Source organism: Procambarus clarkii, chromosome 8, assembly GCF_040958095.1.
Source record: "Procambarus clarkii isolate CNS0578487 chromosome 8, FALCON_Pclarkii_2.0, whole genome shotgun sequence".
NCBI classification, from domain to species: Eukaryota; Metazoa; Arthropoda; class Malacostraca; order Decapoda; family Cambaridae; genus Procambarus; species Procambarus clarkii.
The window spans coordinates 50,506,967-50,528,227 of record NC_091157.1 but is presented as its reverse complement, the minus strand read 5'-3'; the positions used below and the strand labels follow the sequence as shown (position 1 = coordinate 50,528,227).

At 43.6% G+C, this 21,261-nt stretch overlaps 1 protein-coding gene across 1 annotated transcript; it reads right to left on the bottom strand.

The window, feature by feature from the left end:
- Positions 1-215: 215 nt before the first annotated feature.
- LOC123759693 (U5 small nuclear ribonucleoprotein 40 kDa protein) lies at positions 216-13,460 on the bottom strand. The gene is made up of 8 exons (XM_045744919.2): positions 13,197-13,460; positions 12,511-12,640; positions 11,196-11,369; positions 9,393-9,532; positions 7,169-7,237; positions 6,246-6,449; positions 2,385-2,550; positions 216-969 (listed from the first exon to the last, which is right to left on the bottom strand). The coding sequence occupies exons 1-8, from the start codon at positions 13,302-13,304 to the stop codon at positions 920-922; spliced, it is 1,041 nt and encodes a 346-aa protein (XP_045600875.1). The 5' UTR covers positions 13,305-13,460; the 3' UTR covers positions 216-919.
- Positions 13,461-21,261: the final 7,801 nt, after the last annotated feature.

Below are 21,261 nucleotides of genomic sequence, written 5' to 3'. Positions count from 1 at the left end.
GGCCAGGTTCTGGCTCGTGGTCCCTGGTAGACCTAGAACTCCATGTACATTGACTGATGGATAGCTCCAGGGAGCCTCTGGGTCTCTCCCAGAAAATTGTGTTTCATTACATTCAACGCTGGTTTTTTGACTGCATATATTTTGTTGGTTGAACAACTGTGATATTTTATTCTGAGAGTCCACATGAGAGTAAAGTCTAGGAATAAATGACAAACTCCATTTCCAAATTTATTTGTACAGTATATTTGAATACAAAACTTGTTCATACAAACATTTACAAAAATATGAAGTACTTACTTCATATGAAGAACACGATACAGTGTACACCTGATTATCTGCATTAATAGATACTTCTGGGTGTCTAGAAACAAACTTTGGAAATTTGAAGAAAATATCTAGTTAGAGAAACTTGACTGGCTCATGTTCAGTAAACTGAGATAGTAAAAATAGAGTTCCCATCTCAATTTACCCAAGAATTTGTAAAACTGAGGTATGGATAATTTAGGTTTTAGTATCATATGTTTGCTTATGCAATGTTGTTTACATCTTAAAAATTAAACAAACTGCATGTTGTAACCACAGTAATTAGGTTACTGTATTTTTATTCAAATAAGAGATTACCTTAACTAAAACGTCTTGTACAATTTTCTGTTAGCTTTTACAATATTAATGTGCACATACTGATGGGTAATTTATTCACAATAGAATTTTGTATAAACTTTATTATTAAAATTTCAATTAAAAAGAAATTCACTACATTTTGTTTCAGGATTTATTGTGGACAATTCTCTTAAACATCTGTTTCTCATGTACTTGTGTAAAGATGAGAGGGTGGGTGACAAGATCAAATTTCTTAATCGACTAATGCTGTTGGCTGTGAGAGCATGACCTTGAAGTGCTTGAAATTTTCAGCTAATTTCTATTCAATTTCTCCTATGAAAATTTGCTTATCATTCGACACAGACATAACTGAAAGATAAAAATGTATTATTAAATAATTAATAAAATCAATTTTGATGCACTTGAAAGTAGAATAATAATAAAAATTAAGTTTGAACTTATATATATACATATACACAGTATATTAATTTATATTAATGCTTCTTTCTGGGTTGTAACTTGGTTAAGCAGAAACTAAGTCATTAGTCAGGTGTCTTACTCTTATTGGGTACCTTGATATGTTGACTAAGGTTCTCGTTGCCACGTTCAATAGTTTAGGTCTCTCTGAATGACCTGGGTGGCTATCTGGTGGCACATAAGTGTAACTATGGGGACATCTATCCAAATATAAACAAAAAATAATTTGATGGGAAAATGAGATTCCAATATTCTGGTTCCTGTTACAGCTGGTTCCAATTTATTGATTACCTTCTAACTTAGCTAACCTACTGCTGGGGATGTGTACTCCAACAAGTCAAAGTTTCAGCCAAATATCGATTGAAAAACAAAAATGACAAAAATCAGCACTGAATGTAATGCCAATTTTTTGCTGAGCTCTGTTGGCTCTGAAAATATCATATACAGTACAGCTATGGTACCATCTACTAGGGTGCATCAGCTGCATAGTTCTACACGCCTATCGGACCAGAACCTGGGCACAGACAGCAGTCACACTTATTTATGTATGTATGCTACCACCAGGGAAGGCATCCAAAAAGTCAGGGAGTCAAAGTAAACCACTGCAATCCTGAGCAGTTGCTCGTTTTAAGAACACTGTACCTTTCTAGTAGTTTTTCTCAGTTCTATAATGATCTCTGATCACCATAGAACCATACTGACCCCAGGTACCCCTAAGCCTCTTTGAAGATGGGGAGGGGGTCATATTGTGGTCTTGGTCTTTGGTAGGCATTTATAAATTGTTAAGAGGTTTGGTATATTTTCCAGGGTTTCGAGCTACAGAGGAACCCAAACCAGAAAGGGGCGAACAATTACCACATACAGAATTACGATGCAAATCAACCAAATTAATAAGGAATTTTTTTAGCCCGCAATATCAAGAACAAGAGAAAGTTGTTGAAATGCGTTCTAAAATTATCTGTTGTAAACTGAGTGGAAGATGGAAAGAATAAATTAAATGAGTAAATGCCTTCTTCATTGGAAGCTTCAAAATACAGTACTGACATATTGAAAGGAAGTCTGGACACCTGTTGCTACAGAAAAACATACTTTACTGCTATATATATATTATTCACATAATTGTAACTTATTTATTCAATACACATCGATATAATGCTGTATTGTTTAACATGTTTCATGTAGAAAAAACTTATGTTTCTGTGCCCAACTTTAAAATTATTATGTTTATAGCTGGCCCAATTAATCAAGACCTATCTGTATTATAAACTGAATAGAAATAAAAATTGCTTAACACAATGTAAACTTACTTATTGGTTCTTTGGGATGAAATTCGACTGTATTAACAGAGCCATTGTGTCCTGGTAACTTGTAAAGAATATGTCTTGTAGTTGTATCCCATATGTATGCGTGGCGATCAGACGATCCAGCTGCTACTCGACGACCATCAGGTGACCAAGAACAACGTAATAAAATCTGAAAGCAATACAAAAAGTAAAAAAATATGCTGTATTCATAAAATAAGGTTATTATGTCTATTACTGAATGTGGTCTGTATTAATCCGTAAGCTGCACATGTCGAACAGGGAAGCTCATGTCATATCTGACCACACTGAGTCAAACAGGAATGATTTAAGAACATAAGAATGAAGGTACCTGCATAAGGCCTATTGGCTCATACGAGGCAGCTCCTATTTATAACCACCCAATCCCACACATATGCTTGTCCAACCCACGCTTGAAACAATCGAGGGACCCCACCTCCACCATGTTACTCGGTAATTGGTTCCACAAAACAACCCTGTTACCGAACCAGTATTTACCCAGATCTTTCCTAAATCTAAACTTATCCAATTTATACCCATTGTTTCATGTTCTGTCCTGTGTCGATACTTTTAATACTCTATTAATATACCCCTTTGTTATATCCATTCATCCACTTGTAAACCTCTGTCATGTCACCCCTAACTCTTTACCTTTCCAGCGAATGTAATTTAAGCTTTGTCACTCTTTCTTCATATGACACGTTTCTAATTTGCGGGATTAACTTTGTCATCCTACGCTGGATGCGTTCTAGTGAATTAATATCCATTCTACAGTACAGGGACCAAAACTGAACTGCATAATCTAAATAGGGCCTAACCAGAGGAAGATATAGCTGAAGAACACCACCAGGTGTTTTATTAGTAATGCTTCGATTAATAAATCCCAGTGTCCTATTTGCCTTATTACGAACATATTTAGGGTAATGCATAATATATAAATGATTTGCACATTACAGGGGGCAACCAGATGCTGGTCATTGGCGATAGTAAACAGCCACCATCTTGGAAAAAATCCCGGGTAGGCTGCATTGGCAGGAAGGCCTCAGTTTGTATTGATCTACCATGGCTGATACATGATCTTCTGCCTTACAAAGTTGCTCTGTGGCTCACTTCACACAATTGCTGATGGATGAAGAAATTCAGGAGAAACTGTTTCCCACAAATGAGGAAAGTAACATGATTCTGAAGTGGATTTAGATTATTCTCAGGGCTAAGAACACAGTGATATTGATGCACATGTGCCTGCCCCCCAGGAGAGGCCTAAAACCATTACCACACTCACTGAATGCCTCACTCACTCTATCACAAGACAGGCCATGTGGGTCTGTGCAACAAGCTTTTTTTTTTTTAATATTATTTTCTACCACAGACGTGGCCAGACATTTACAATGCTAACCAGAATATATACATTTTCTTCTGTCCTCCATGGACAGGGTTAGAGAAGTGTTAAACATATAGTTCAAGGGTTTATTGAACACTCAACCACAGAAGGTGATTCGGTGCTTTTAAAATGCTAAGCTAACCTACATACGTAAATACATAGATACACAGATTTACGTATGCCCTACATAAAGTGTTAGATGTGTCTTTTACATAGTGTCATTAATGTACATTCACAAAGGTGAAATGTAATTCTGATCAGCTTCCATATATGCTTTACGTTTCTTTGGGCCGCAAACATGTGGAAGATTTTCTAGATTTAGTGATTTGGAATCTGATAATTGTTTTAGCAGTGCTGTGGCTAGTGGTGTTATCAAGCATAATTTTGCTGTGTCACCCGCTTGCCCAACCAAACACCACCATTTGATGTCACATGGGGAACTGAAGGAAGAATGCCCTCATCTTCATCTGTTTATACCTGCACAGTGTGTGTAGTAGATGGGTTTCATCTCCTAGCCAATGGAGTTTTGTTAGTGCTTCTGCCAGAACAGCAGGTGTATTTGAGGGGGGGGGGGGAAGCGTGCGGACTTTGCTCCACAAACCCCTACACTTGACGATACTGATGTAAGGGTGATAGACATTTTTCATATACTGGTGAGGACACGAGTGAACTGGAGCATTTTATAGCATACTTCAATGAGCCGCTCGCAGAACATATTGTTCAGTTAACAGATATGTGGCCAATTTATTAGAACTGAAGAAATATTATCACATTCATGACTGCAGCATTGTATATACACCACTGCAGCTGAACTCTTTGTATTTCTTTCACTGTGATAAAACATTCAGTAAAACTTCATCCAACACTATTGGGACAAAGACTCTGTTGTTCCAATACCTATTTTAAGGTAATACGTCTCGTGACAGGTATTTGTTACTTCTTGGGTTCATTAATTCTGAAAATGGTGAAAATCATAGCAAAGATGAGACTTTGGAAGGTGACACACATCCTCAATGAACTGAATGGGAAGTTCAAAGATTTTTACATACCAGGTCAGAAGCTGGTGATTTATGAATCACTTGTGCTTTTCAGGATGTCTTACCTTGAAATAGTATATTCCCTCCAAAATGCCACAGATTTGGACTGAAATTCTTTGAACTCTGTGATTGTGAAACAGAAATGATCCACATGGCTGAACAAGGACCACGTTTTATACATAATTATTATACCAGTCCCTTGCTAACTAGGCTCCTGCTTGAACAAAGATCTGGAGTGTGTGACAGTAAAGGCACAAAGGAGGGAAATGCCAGTGTTTGACAAAAAAAAAAAAAAAATGGTGTTGGTGAGTGCCTGATAAAACGTTTGACAATACTGTATGATCGTAATGAACTAGAAAGACACACATGAATATGTTAGCCATCATTCACACTGGTAGGATGGTAAACATTAGCAAGGTCAACAAAGCAACAAAAAAAATTGTATTAACCAGATTGTGTCATGGTTGACAAGTGTGACAAGATGGTTGGCACTGTCGAGTGTGCACATAAAACAATGAAGTAAGCCAAGATGTTTTTTTCTTCTAATACACGTAATATTAAACTGCATTCCCTGATCACAGGAAAAATGTTCCACGCTAGGAACCACTGACGCTGTGCAAAATTCCCAAAACGTTAATGGACCTGCAAGAGCTTTTGTGATGAAGAGGAATATATATAGTATAAGAAGTACTGTAGTTAACTTGAATATTATCCCTTAGAATATGAAATTTGCTGCTCTAACAGCATTGGAAGAGATTTCCATACCATTTCATTTATTTATTATGCATCCCATACCCATTCTGTGGGCAGTGGTGGAAAGGGTTAGAGAGGCACCTAATGGGTTGAGGAACTAAACCACATAGATTGTTTAGCTAAGCAAGTGACAATCTTGTGAAGCTAGACTGTGGAGTGTACATGTGGGTGGTGACTGATATGATGATGTACTGTCACATGCACTTCCAACTGCCAGTTGGAACATATTTGTTGCAACAATATGAACCAACTTCTGTTTATAGTGATCTTGTTGCTAATTTGATCATGGTAGTTTTGACCATATGTTAAGTGTTCATCGTGTAAGATAGCGCTATAGCTTCGTAAGTGGTTGTAGTGGGAAAACTCTTCTCAAGTTATCAATTGTAGTTAATATGCTTCCCTAAGCTAATAAATGTAATGAAAAATAGTAATATTGAGATCTGTTGCTTATAGTATAGTGAGTGTAGGTGTTTGTGGTGCAAGTATACCAGCTAATACCATGCATGACACATCATATTCACCAGGTAATCTTTGGAAAGAAGTATTGTCTTTGAGACTGACAATTGTTTTTAGAATTATTTTTTTCTTGCACATGACAGACAATACTTTACAACAATATAGGCCGAGCAATTAGGAAAGTTAATAAAAGAATGAAAAGTATCACGACAAACTTACATTTTCAAAGTTGTGCTGGTGTCCTTGGAAGATTTTTACACAACGCTCTTGAGGAGCAAATGGTCGAACATCCCATATTCTGACAGTATTGTCCATGGCATTGGACAGTACGTAAGAGCCATCTGGGGAAAGGCTGAGCCCAGTTACAGTATCATTATGACCACGCATCCGGTACAGCAGACCATTTTTCCTCAAATCCCATACCTAAAAATATGATTACATATATATATTAAATAAATGAACTAATTGATTATAAAAGGGGATTAAAAAATCATCAAAGAAAAAAAAAACCTTGCCAGAAATCCAAACACTCCAAAAACATGCATGTGTGAGCACAAACGTCTGCTAGAGTATCAATGAACGTCTGCATCAACATGAATGGTCACATGAGCATCATCAAGAGGGCAAATTGATAATCCTCATAAAAATATTTGAAACACAACGGGAATTATCCTGATATTTACTACTAATACAGTGTTCCTGTTTGCTAACAGATGGTAGTCCAGATGACTCGGAACCCTGGCCAGCAAGCCGAGGTGGAGAGTTAAGGTAAGCTGCCTTTCCTGAATGCAAACGTCTCGGAATAGTTGTTTTCACATTTGCAGTCCATACAGGTATTAAGCCTCTTTGTGTCAGTCTAAATAAAATTTATGAAATGAACTTTGGAACCCTAATTTTCAACCTCCTTCAAGTGAAGAAAAACATAAGAAAAACAGAAAATTTGCATTAGAATCATTGATCTCCCTACTTACTATATTATTAAAAGTACTGTTCAGTAGATCCTCACATTGTGTGATGTTCAGACCCCCTCAAGATAAAAATACACAAAAGCAAACATATAAATTCAGATAAAGATAAATAGGCATGCAGGATATTGAAAGTAGACAAGTAAAAGAGGAATTCAGTTGAAAACAATTGCTTACCTTCATATCGTTGTCGATACCACCAGAGATGACTTGCTCTGATGTGTCATTAAAGGTCACGGCTGTTACCTGTAAAATATACATTAAATAACAGATGCAGGTATTGATAATAAGAGAAGAAAAAGCTGAACAAGAGAAGTGAAGATTATTGTTAAAAAAATAAAGCAAACCCCAGTGTTGAATGTAATGAAAAGTCCCTTTCTGGGAGAGCTCTAGTGGCTCCCTGAAGATATCTTGCCAAGATTGTTCCATGCTAAAAGGTCACAGTCATGGAAGTTTTGATTGGCCTACAAGACACCAGATTAAGAACATTGCTCCCTCACAGAGGTGCAGGGAGTGAATGACAACTCACCACCTCACTGGAAAGACATCCAAAATGTCAGAGAAGCTTGACAGACAACTGAAGTATTCACAGAAAGTGAACCCTTGAAAACTGCCAAACAACTCCACAAACAATTCATACAGAACAAAGGACTCGCTCAAATTAGCTCGCAACTCACTAGTACCGATTAATGCCACTAGGCGGCCCAGCCCCAGCTCTCAGTCAACTCACCACTTTAATTTTGGAGCTGATGAACAACCCACAAAAACTGACAAACCTTGGGGAAATGAGGGAGCTACAAATGGTCCTCCAGAAAGAAGCTTTCATTACATTTAATGCTCAGTTTATGGAGGGAGCCTCCAGGTGGCTCCCTACTGCTAACCACACAGAACAAAAACAGGCCGTTCCAAGTAGGAGATGCAACAGACACTAGGACAAGGAGAAACCAGGCTAAGAGATACAACCCAACATACAACTGGCCTGCATAATGAAATAATCAGGCTACACACCGAAGGCACGAGGTCACCTCGACCACACCTGAGGCTAAACAATCCATAACGATCCAACGTAATGCCAAGTGGATGCCTGACCCCAACAGGCTCAACCACAAATATGGGCTAGGAACTGACCACCTCCACCACAGGCCATCAATATGCTGCGTACTCCTAATGCAAGCAAACTAGTTAACAAAGTGGCAGCTGCCTGAAATGCCTCCAACTGGGGGGTAGAATTCACCAACACAGAGACCCTGTGAGAGTAAACCTCACAGGATTCAGAGTCATAGGTGTCACTGACTGAATAGGCAGCATGGCTGGGGCAGAAAGAATGCTTATTGTCCTGAAGTAAGGATGGAGAACACCCCATAAATTTGCACTCGATGAGAGCAGGCTTGATGGGCCAAGCCACATGGACCATGCACACGGACCCACAGGAAATTCCAAGGGCTTCAAGGATGGTAACCAAGCAGATACCTCTGGCACTATGGCTGCTTGCTGAAGGAACAGACATTAATAGCAGCCCAAACTACCAGGCTACAAGTAGCAACCATGGTGTGCCACATTAACAAGTGCACAAACCCCAGTGCATCCCAACACAACCAAAGAATGGCCCCAGTCAAGGGCCTAAACAGAGGAATCAAGGATCCTTGAAAAGCCCAAGGTGAGGCTCCCCATCCCAATTGTCATGCCTTTCAGGGGTGAACACTTGAACACACTAGAGAAAGGAACTCTATGCAAGGGCAGTGTTAGCGGACAAACAGGGAAGAAAACCCCTGAGCGAATGCAGCCCAAAATGACAAGAAGAGTCTAGCCCACACAGTAAGCTGGAACCAAAACATGCACATGAAGCCTATATTAAAGAGAGAGGCAACATTCGGATCAGTAGCACTAAAAGTTGTGCAAATAGGTATGGCACCAACAAGAGAACTGAGATGGTGAGTCGACAGAGCTGGGGCTGGGCCATCTGGTGGAGGAAATTGGTAATAAGGAGTTTTGAGCTAGTTTGAGTGAATCCCTTATTTGGTGTGAATTGTTTGCAGAGTTATTTGGCAGTTTCAAGGTCTCGTTTTCTGTGAACCCTCCAGTTGTCTGTAAAGTTCTGCTGACTTTCTGGAGGCTTCTTCTTGTGGGGTGATGGACTGTCACCTGCTCCCTGCACCTCTGTGAGAGAGACCAGGTTCTGGCTCTGGTCCCTAGTAAGCCAAACATAACTTCCATGATATATGTGACCCTTTAATGTGTAGCAATCACAACAAGATAGCTTCAGGGAGCCACAGGAGTCTCCCTCCAGAAAAAGCTATGGTAGGCAGAAAAATTAGAGCTATTAAAGTTTTTTACCTTATCAGTTATAAACTTTTATTAATAAAATTTAACAAATTATCTTTGAAACACATAGGATTCCTACCTGGAACGTATTCTGAAGTGTTGTAGCTGGTCTTTTTTTTCGCACATCCCAGATTAAGACAGTACAATCATCTCCACCACTCACTATGAGACTTGGACCACGCCGTGCACTATGCACACAATTAACAAAACTACTGTGTCCTGAAAATACAAATTTATATTATGAAGACATGATCTAATAAATCTCAGCTCAAATTGAAAGTATTTGTGTGCATTGCGGGCGGTATTGGTATCCGTCAGACCAAGCTGTCATTCAGATCCTTCAGTGGTTCAAGTTCAAGTATGTTTATCAAGACAAGAAAATACACCTCTAAGGGATAGAGTAGCTTAGGCTATTTCTATCACCCCTCCTGCAGTTGCCTGTGTATATTCTTGTTAACCCTGAGATTTTTCTGTTGTGTGTTTGTATCTCCCCTTGTTGGGCTCTGTGGTGGGTGGGAGTACAGGGCAGTGAAATCCAATGAATGTTTCTTTTACATATTACCTTTTTCAGACTCGTGGAGTGGGTGACCAGGACCCCAAGCCAAATTGCGATTGACGACCGGGCTTTGCTGCTTTGGCTACGTTCAGCCCAGACCCAATTTCATCACTGGCTCACCCAACTGATCCTATCCATACCCCAATCACTTCCTTGACAGGGACGTCTCACTAGTCCCCAGTAGTGACTGACTTGCCACTTGGAGTGACTCCACCGATGACTGTTACAATTGTGCATTTTACCTCCCCTGCTTCCTAAGGAAACTAAACATCATAAACCCATTCATGTATTGAAGACCACATTTGATAGTCATAACCTCTCATATTCAGTTACTCTTACTGGAGCCAGATGCACTGTACAAGAGTACATTCCCTCTCTGTGCCTCTACAATAAGTGCCGGCTTTGTGGGTGCTTCCCTGGTTGTGGCAAACTTGATTCATATTCACTGACAATTTTATCATAGTGCCACTGCTCTATATGCCTCATTAGGGGGGCCAGATTCTGGCTCATGGTTCCCCATTAGGCCTGAAAGAACTCTGCAACTGATGGCACCTAGTAGTTTGGCACGAGATCAGCATTGTAGCTTCAGGGAGCCACAAGAGGGCTTTCCAAAAAAAAAAGCAAGAGTAATCCCAGTCCATAAAAGTGGTGATCTCACTAAAGTCAGCAATTTCAGACCAATATCAAAACTGCCCACCCTGTCTAAAATATCAGAAAAGCTAATCTACCAGCAGCTCTACTCCTATCTAGCAAAGCATAATATTCTAAGCTCTTGCTAGTATGACCTCTGATCTCATAAAAGCATCAAATATTCACTAATTAGTATGACTAACTTGATACATGCTGCTCTTGACAAAATAAACTTTCGTAAGGCTTTTGGCACTGTTAAGCAATAAACTTCTATTTATACTGCAACACTGTGGAGTCAGGTCACTCCCTCCAATACCCGCAATCCTGCCTCATACTGAGTCCTGTCACTGTCTCTGTTAATGACACTACTTCTCCCACCAATGCTCCACCTCCCTACCAATTAACACTTGTGTTCCACAGGGCATTATTGTACTGTATTTCCAAACTAATTATCTGGTAATACAACCAAATTACTTAGTAATATAATGACATAATATTACTGGGTTATTTCGGCTGTTAAAGTTAAAACCAGTAACAAAGTTGTTGAGCCACACAGGTTCATTATCTTTGTCACAAACAAAACTCTTTCATACTACTTTTATATTTCTAGAAGCTAAAAATGGTTCCATCATATAAGAAATGGAATTGAAAGCTAATACAATATTAAACATACGCAGAACTAAGAAAAGGCCTTACCTTTAAGCTTTTTAACACGTGTACCACTAGTAGTATCCCAGCACATGACTGTCTTGTCTGCTGATGCTGTATACAAAACTGTCCCATCAGTAGAGAAATGCATGTCTGTGATAGCATTTGTGTGGCCCGTCAACATTCCAAAGTTATCACAGTCTCCATAAACATTCCAAAAAACTGAAAAGGAAAGATAAACACTTTCAACATATTACAAGTACTGTACTGTACTGTAAGAATGCAAATCATATTGTTCACTGTATTTAAGAAACCAGCATTGAGTGTCATGAAATGTCAATTTCTGAGACTCCCTCCCAAGAGACTCCCTGACGCTATCTCGCAAGTAAGAGGTGGTTCGGGGAAATATTCACACTACCACCAAATCTGTAGGGAATTCCCAGGGGTCTGAAGGAATTGACTAAATAGAACATCTAGGCACTGGAACACTATGCTGGACCTTTAGTTAAAGGTAGTTGTTCAAATCTATATATCCCTAGCCAGCCAAAGTCACTCCCGACCCAAGTAAAGAGAGGAACATCAAGACACCTGACTCAACCCTGGCAAGGTCCACCATAAGCAAGGAGGTCCCTGAATACTCCAGGGAAAGAAATTGCTGCCAGCACAAGCACAGCACTAAGGAGCACACAGGGAAGATAACCCTGTGCACAAGCAGCTCCATGCACTCTTAACTCCTGGGTCATGCTACACCAGAGTGTTCAGAAACTGCCACAAGGGCAAAAACCACCACTTAGCTGAAGAGCAGAACAATGAAGCCAAAGCAGAAGTGAGGTGACTAGGTACACCCTACATCAGCATAGAACTAAGGGTAGAGACACTATTTGGCCATGAGCTACCTCCTCTCCTAACCCAGAAGAAATGGAGAAGGTGGGGCAAATAGGCTTGTGCTAGCACCAAGAGATTGCAATTGTTTGTTTACATTGTTGGGGGGAATTCTTTCAGTGGTTCTGAGGCTATGGTCACTATTGAAGCCAGCAGTGGTTTGTTTTGTTTCGGTGACTTCTTTTAGTGGTTCTGAGGCTATGGTCACTATTGAAGCCAGCAGTGGTTTGTTTTGTTTCGGTGACTTTCTGCTTGTCTTTTCCGGTGGTAGTATCAATAAATAATAAATACCACTGCTCCTTGGGCCTCTGTGAGGGAGCTATGTTCTGACACTGTTTCCCGAAAGGCCAATAGAACTCTGCGGCTGGTACAACCTAATAGATGGTACACTGACTGTGATACCTTCAGCGGAGGCTTCCCCAGAAAAGTATTTATAAATTTTTTGTAGGGAAGACAATTTATATTTATGAACTACACTTACGTATTTGCCTGTCCATGCCAGCAGTAGCAAGGACGTCCCCCTCAGGGTGGAATTTACCACATAAGATATCTCCCTGGTGGCCAGAGAGCTGCATAATGGGCGACATGAGACCACTGGTTCTTGGGGGACCCTGTAATAAAGATAAGAATTTAAAACTTTAAATTTGAGTTATACTGTACAATATATCTACAATACAGAATGATATTGATTCAGACCGCTTCTTTACATAGTCAAATGTAACATATACCAAGAGCAATGGCTTCAAGCTCAATAAGCCACAATATAGAACAGAACACATTGGATGTTTTTTCACCCATAGGATGTCAACTTATAGAACTGCCTACCCCCCCTGAAGTTATAAATGCCAAGACATTAATGTACAGTAGTAGATCACTTAAAAAAAAAAAATAGGTCTTCCATACCTATGACATGTCACCAGCTTCCTATCCCTGTTGAAGACACTAGACATGGTAGCACTTGGGTAAATTCAGGTAATTGCACACACACAGTTCAAGGTGCGACAATGCTGTGGCATTATTGGGATGCCTCCCAGGATCTTTTTCACATACTGTTGTACTTACAAATTCAGGTAAATATACATACAAATTATAAAGGCATAACCTAACCATAGAATATTTTTTACCAACACATAATGTAAAGCTAATGAGGACATTTATAGACCTTACACTTTGAACAAGAGCTCCTTTCTCTCCAGTGTGTACGACCATTTCATGTCGAGGCTTTTTGGCTTGAATGGCTATGGCCAAGTATTCAGACTTCCGCTTCCCATCCATCTCTTGGGATGTCTTCGCTTCTTATTCTCAAGAGTATGTCCTTTTTAATGTTCCAATACAGAAAGTTTTCTTCACAACACACAGGTGACACAGAGTTGTATTCTTGAGGCTGCTACACAAACACGGCGGAGGCGGCTGTTGTTGTTGTGTTGATTTAGGGGCGACGACGATCGTGGGATCGGATGCGCCCCGGCAGCCCGATACCGGGAAATAGCGAAGGGATGGGGCCCCTATAGTCTCTTCAGGCCATAGACCCTACAATCTCCTCAGGCGACAAATTTTACAGTCTCTTCAGGCCGCGGACATGACGGATGAAGCTGAAGGTATGGCGAAGGATGTCATGACGGACGTCTTCGTCTCTCGCACCTGCCCCGTCAAGGAGAACGGGAACTGTGAGGCGGGGAATATTCAGCCTACGAACGGAACTCTGTAGTCTGACGCGAGCGCTATGAAATCGAGGGCAGTGAAGTAGAAGGTGCTCCACTGTATCCTCCTGGGTCGGACACCACTGGCAATATGGGGAATCTACCAGCCGTAGACGATGGAGATGTGCGGCCAGGCAAGTGTGCCCAATCCGGAGACGAGTGATGGCAGTGTCGAGGAGTCGAGAATGATGACGAGTCCATGGACGCGGGGAGGAATCCTCCCGTAGACCCGCCAAAGAGGAGGACCTGAGTGCTGGCTCCATCATTGCCTCCCAACTCACGAGGCAAGCCGCCCGGAGTTGCGGGAGAATTTCGGAAAGGTCTAGAGGCACATTTGTAGTGTCATGGAGAGCATGCGCCATCCCTGCTGCTGCGTCGGCTACCTCATTGCCTTTAATACCGACATGTGACGGAACCCATTGGAGATAGATGGACCAACCTGGAGTAACAGAGTATGACAGCAGTTCTCCACGGATCTGTGACACAGTATGACGATGGACTCGTGGACGCCGAGATGATATCAGATGTAGGGCTGTGATTGAGTCCACGTAGATAACCACTGCAGAGGGTCCTGAAACTTGTCGAAGGAGTCGTAAGGCTAGTAAGATTGCAAACAATTCCCCGGCCAGGCACGAATGAGCAGGGGAGAGTTTCCACGTCTGACAGAAAGAAAAAGGAGCAAAGTATGCTGCCGCAGATGTAGATGGTGGCTGATCTTTGCGGGACCCATCCGTGTAAACCTCTAAGTATCCAGAGTATAAGGAGGCTCGTAGGTCTGCAAAAATTAAAGGGGCCAAACCCTCTAAATCTCTCTTCCGACGAGGAGGCTTGGAAAAGTCGACAGAAACTCGAATGATCTCTTCTGCCCACGGAGGCACAGGTGAGATGATCGGGCCGGGGATGAGTACAGGGACGGGAAGGGAAAACTGTGAATATGCATCCAAGGCCCGGACGACGAAAGGCAATTGACGACGTCTGGAGTGTCCAGCCGGCACATTCCACCAGTTGGCCTCGAGCTGGAGGCGAGTAAGTGGATGGGTAGCAGGGAGACGCACTATCCGTTGAAGTTGGCGGCAGTGGGCGAGAAGACGTTGAAAGCTCAGGGGCCATAGCCCCGACTCGGCATGCAGGGAAAGAACTGGCGAGGAGGGCATAGCTCCTAACGCTGAGCGAAGGGCACCATTTTGAATGGGATCCAGCCTTGCCAAGACAGATGCTGCTGCTGAGCCATAGACTTCACTCGCATACATGATCTTGCTACGAATGAAGGCCTTGTAGAGAGCTAGGAGCGACTCCCGTGAAGCCCCCCAAGCCGCACCAGAGACCCGTTTCATGATGTTCACGCGACGAAGGCATGAGGCCCGAAGGTAGTCGACATGGTGCCTCCACGTCAGCCGAGGGCCATCTAGAACGACCCCCAGCCACCTGTGTTCGGTAGCGATCGGGAGACGACAGCCCCCGAGGGTCACCACTGGCTGGTCTGGTAGGCGGGTCCAGGTGAAGCTCATGACGCAACTTTTCACAGGGTTAATGGAGAGCCCCTTCCCCAGCACAATTGCTGAGAACACAGTCACGGCATTTTGCAGGGAGCCTTGTGCCTCTAGGAGAGTGTCACCATCCGCCACGAGGGTTACGTCATCGGCATAGGCTAAAACCTGGACCCCCCGGAATACAGGGAGATCAGACAGAAGAATAGAGAATAGTAGTGGGCTCAGAATCGCTCCCTGAGGGACACCACGCGAGACAGGGCGGGACGTAGAGACGACTCCACCAACCGCCACTTTGAATGAGCGGCCCTGTAGATAGTTTTGGAACCACCTTAACGCCGGACCCGAGAGACCTAGTCGAGCCAGACTCTGAAGGACAGCAGAATGAGAAGCAGAGTCAAATGCACTCTTGATATCGAAGAATGCTGCAAGGAGCACTCTTCTCCGTCGATAAGTGTCCATTATTCGATGTTCCAAGGAGAGGAGGCAGTCCATCGTGCTTCTTCCCGGCCGAAATCCACTGATACCCTCAGGTAGGAGACCTGAGGTTTCCACCACCCATTGTAGCCGGGTGTGAACAAGACGTTCCATCAGTTTCCCGAGACATGGAAGCAAACTTATGGGCCGATATGAAGTCGGGACAGACGGATCCTTCCCTGACTTGGCCAATGGTAGAAGAATGGCGTGTTTCCAAGGGGCAGGGAAGACACCAGAGGACCAGCAGGCGTTGTAGAAGTAAAGGAGGTGGGACTGAAAGCTCTTGGGTGCCCTCCGAACAAATTCATATGGGACGTTGTCTATCCCTGGCATAGTGCCCGACTTAGAGAGTGACAGAGCGTCCTTCAGCTCAACAGATGTAAATGGGCGATCCAGGTCCTGAGCTAGTCCTATACCCTGTCGGGAGCCCCAACCTATGGAACTCACAGAGAGGAGCGGGGAACGGTAAACATCTTCAAAGTGGTCAGCCAAGAGTTCGGCTATTTGTACTTCCCCTAGGCCCCCATTACCACTGGGGTCTCTGAGTGGGATGGTAGGCCGGGAGTACCTACCTGTCATCTTACGAACAAAGGCCCAGGCTCCCGCAGAGGAGGAGTCGAATCGGAGAGAGGCACAGTAATTAGCCCAGGCCTTGCGTTTGGCAAGGAGGACTGTTTGTCTACACCTGGCGTCCGCCCTGCGGAAGGTCTGCCGCTGCAGTGGAGTAGGGTGGCGCCGCCACGAATTCCACGCACGTCGCCGGTCCAGTACTGCCTGCCGACATTCAGGAGTCCACCACGGTGCCCCACGGCGGGAAGGATTGGTTGTCTGGCCACTAGTCCTCCTGAAATGCCGAGAGCCTACACTGAAGAGGGACTCGGAGAGAGCATCTGCTGACCCATGGAGATCTGCAGTAACTGGGGGAAGGGTCAACCAGTCATCCGCCTCATAGCCATGCCACCCCTCTTCCGAGAAGATCCATTTGGATCTACGGGAGGTCAGAGCAGGACGAACAGTGCCCCCGAAGGAGATGACGATGGGCAGGTGATCACTACCCAGGTACGGCCCGGTCCATATCTGCGCCATCGTGAAGGGGCCTCTTCCAATGCAAAGATCGAGTGTTGAAGTATGGCCATTTAGCGGGTCTATCCGAGTTCCCAAACCTGGCGGCGTCAGTAAGGAGAGGTCTGGGGAGTCAAGGAGAAACTGAAATAGGGCTCGGCCAGCCATGTTGTGGTGGCGACCCGATAGCATGGGTTGCCATGATGAGTGCCGAGCGTTAAAGTCACCCATGACGAGGCAGGTGTCTGTGATCTGACCAAAATAGTGTTCTAGTTCCTTCTTCGTTACCGGTAGACAGGGGTTATACAGAACTCCAAAGGTGCCCCACCCATGGGAGAGGGCGACCTTCACTGCCAAGAATTCTAAATGTCCACCCGGGAAGGAGTGAATCCGGAGCAAGGAGCTGGGAACTGAGTCCCTGACCAAGAGGGCAAGTCCCCCTCCACCCCGTACTGGCCGATCTTGTCTATAGACAGAATACCCCGGCACTGTGAAGGAAAGATCGTCTGTAAGCCAAGTCTCACAGAGTCCCACGATCAACGGTGGTGCGCTGGCGATAAAATTGCGTAAAAATTGCGTCTTCTTAAAAAGGGAGCGGGCATTCCAAAACACCACAGTATTCTCAGGATGGGGCGCCATTATCCCTGAAATACAACAGCTAACTTTTTGACCACCAGTGCACAGACGTCTCCAAAGGGGGAACCACTAGAAAAAGCCATAAAACCTTCATACAAAGTAAGTAAAATATGTGGTATCAATGACTTCCAGTCAAGAGGATGTTGATCTATGTTTCTCTCTGCCTGACGGAAGCGGTGGTCGGCTCGCGAACTCTCTTGACGGCGTCTGCGACTGGTGGGAGCCTCACTCTGGGCCTCATGTTCCCCCGGTGTCACAATCCCTTCGGAAAGTGCCTGGGGGACCAGAGGATCATCAGGGCTGTCTGTTGGAGCAATACCTCCTGATCGATGGGTGTGTCGACGACGCCGGTGTTGGCTTCTTTGAGGAAAGGCAGGAGGGTGACGAGTGCTAGGCTCCGGCCGAGACTGAGCGTCCATGTCTGTATCCGTGGATGAGTTTCCGTCAGTGTCAAGGCTACCCAGGAGGGAAAATCGATTAGCAACCTGGGCGTATGTGGCATGTGACTGGGACAGGCAAGAGCGTCTGCTAGTTCCTACTTGTGAAGAGGCCCGACCAGGGGGAACCTGGAGGCGAGAAGAAGCGATAGGCTGATTGAGGGTACGCAACTTCTGGAACAGCTCATGTCGAGGTGTCCCCGCTGTTTTGTGATCGATGTCCAACTGGAGGGCCTCAAGATATACAGGGCAACTCTTAGACGTAACCTTATGATGGCCATGGCATAAAAAGCAGCGGGGTGCAGCAGAGCACCCACCGTCATCTCTGTCTGAATGGCCAGTTTTGCCGCAGTTTGCACACCGTGCTGTATTACGGCAGGTCAGGCGACTGTGGCCCAATAGATGACAAGCGTAACATCGTAAAACAGGGAAATTGTAGGGCTGAACCTGATACGAGGTCCTGTGTAGTGCCACTCGGTCAGGGAGGTGCCCATCGAACTTTACACGGACCATGGATGTCGGCCCTGCTGCTCCGCGAATCCTGGTAACTTCCAATAATCTCACTGATGCACCCCCTAATACCTGCAGAGCGGCCTGGATGTCATCCACATCTACACTCTGGTCAATTGGGCCAATCTTCCCATACCGGGCCCGAGACTCCTCCTCCTGCGACAATACCTGTCGGCACCTGACAGGCCAGTCCCCCAACTTATTAATGTCGGATACACAGATGTGTGATAGAGCCTCCTTTCTGATATGTAGCTTGAGTGCTGCACCCCTACCCAGGGTACGTATGGTCTCAGGCAGGCAATGTGGCCACAATACGGAAGCCTCGATTGCTGCACCTAAGGTACGAGGATTTGCAAAGACGCACTGACCTGATTCTGACTGGATTAGGACTACCACAAACGAGGAACGGGGTACCACAAGACTAAGGTCTTCTGAAGGGGAGGATATCCTCTTAGCATCTCGCTCTGGGGCAGCATCAGCCGACTCATCTTCTAGCAGACGTTTTCCTCTCTGGGACTTGCTGTCAACATCCATGGCGCCCCCGCTCGGGGAGGCGTCCATTTGGGAGGCTCCGGCCTCCCCCGGTCCTGTGAGCCCCTGGGTAGCTGCAGTGAGCACACACTGGCCCAAAGAAGCCAGCTGAATTAAAGATGAGTTCCAGGTAAGGTGTGGAAAGAAAGTCCAGCCAGGAGCGTTCAATCCGCGCGCCAAGATGGCCGACCTTCCAGCAACAGCCGCGCGGAGGCGGCTGTGTTGTTGTGGCGAGGGCATCAACAGCTCGCTTCTCCTCCAGTTATAAATTTCCCGTTTTCTTTTAATGCGCTACTAAACCATCCTTATTTCTATTTTTTTTAACGAGCTTAGATATACGACAAACATATAAATTGTGACACTAGCTCTTCCCATATGTCAGTTGCTTAATTTATAAACTGTACTTGTGGTCGATCTGGAACCCATTGTTGATGTGACGACTTATACTGAATTTTGTAACTAGCTCATCAAGATTGTAACTTGCTTAGCTAAATGAATTGTGGTGTTCAGTCCCTGAGCCCATTATGTGCCTCTGTAACCCTTTCCACTACCACCCAAGGGATGGGTATGGGGTGCATAATAAATGAACGAAACTAAAAACTAAACAGCAATGCGCAGCTACTCTATTATACACGAAAGAATGCAAAATGGACACATATTATTAGTTAGTCTGCTAATAATAATAATAATAATAATAATAATAATAATAATAATAATAATAATAATAATAATAATAATAATTACTTTAGCGTTTAATGCCCGAAACGCTGTGTTTGCTAGTACTCACCTAATTGTGCTTGCGGGGATTGAGCTCTGGCTCTTTGGTTGTGGCTTTACAAGAATGTAAAATCAACTTAATTTTTATGTTCTCTGTTAACCCCCAATGTACATTCTTGTATATAAATAAATAAATAAATAAATAATAAATAAATAAATAGAGAGTACCTTCGACAAGCTGCCGGTTTCCTGTCCTTGTCGAGGCACCCTAGTGCTGGTGGCCCTCAGGTAAATTATAATATTAATTATTATTTACCCGAGGGCCACTAACACTAGTGGCCACGACGAGGACAGGAAGCAAGCAGCTTGTCGAAGGTCCCCTCCAATTGCCTTTACAATCTTTTCGAGTTGGACTTTAAAATTTAACAATTTGGAATTTACGGCTTTGGCGGGTAGGCAGTTCCATGGTTTTGTAACCTTGTGGGTAAAAAAGCATCTCCTGTTCTCAGTCCTACATTGTGGCTTGTTGGGCTTGAAACCATTGCTCCTTGTTTATGTTACATCTTACCTTATGAAGAAATTTTCTGAATCAACCACGTTGTTAGCCCTGTAGCCCTCAACCATTCCTGATACGAGAGATGACTTAACTCTGCAATGATTTTCGTTCCCAAGTGTTGCACTTTCTCCAGAGCAGCTGTGTCCTCCTGAAGATGAGGTCTTCATGCTTGGATACAGTAATCCAAATGGGAGCGCACTAGAAATTTGTACAATTGCATCACTACCTTCTTTTCCTTAAAGTAAAAGGTATGCTTGATTATTCCACATAGTTTGTGGAATAATTTAGAAACTTACTACAATGCTGTAGTGCCTGAATGAAGATGAAGGAAAGACCCAATATATAAGCAAGTGTATTAAAAACCCAACGTTCATATGTTTTCTTCTTTTTTTTTATTTATATATACAAGAGTTCTACATTCCTGTACAGCCCCTAACATGCGTAGCATTTCGGGCAAGTCCTCAATCCTATGTTTTTCATCCTTATGTAACCTACATCCTTTCTCAAGGAACTGTATACAATATTCTGCTATACAACACTGTATCAAGCACCTTGAGAAGAATGTAGGTTACATCAGAAAATTTATTTTAATACACCTACACACATATTGGGTCTTTCCTTCACAATAATAAAAAAGGGCTGATCTAGCTACCCTACTCAAGGGAGGGAGCGGAGCATTGGCTAAGAATTATAGACCAGTTGCACTAACTCTCACATAGTAAGATATTTTAAGTGATCAGGAGTCAGATCTCCAGTTTTATGAAGATCAATGACCTCCACATTACAAGTGGGGGCTGGAAATAGTTTCGTTATTTGAGTATTCTGTTCACTATATACTCAGGCCCGCCACCCAGACTAGCCGATTGATACAGTTGGGCCCCCTGCATCAATCACTGAACTTACATTATATCCCCCTATTCCTCCACCAAAGAATTGAGTTGCCCCCAGGAGCTGCAGCCATTGAGCAGGCTCACCATCTGAATGAAGGAAAATGGGGAATATAAGGGTCTCCATGGATGGAAAATATAGGGCAGCTTAGTTACAAGATGTATTTGCTTGAGCACCCTGTCTGAGGTGCAGCTCACAAGAGCCCTGCCCCCCCCCCATCATAATATGAAG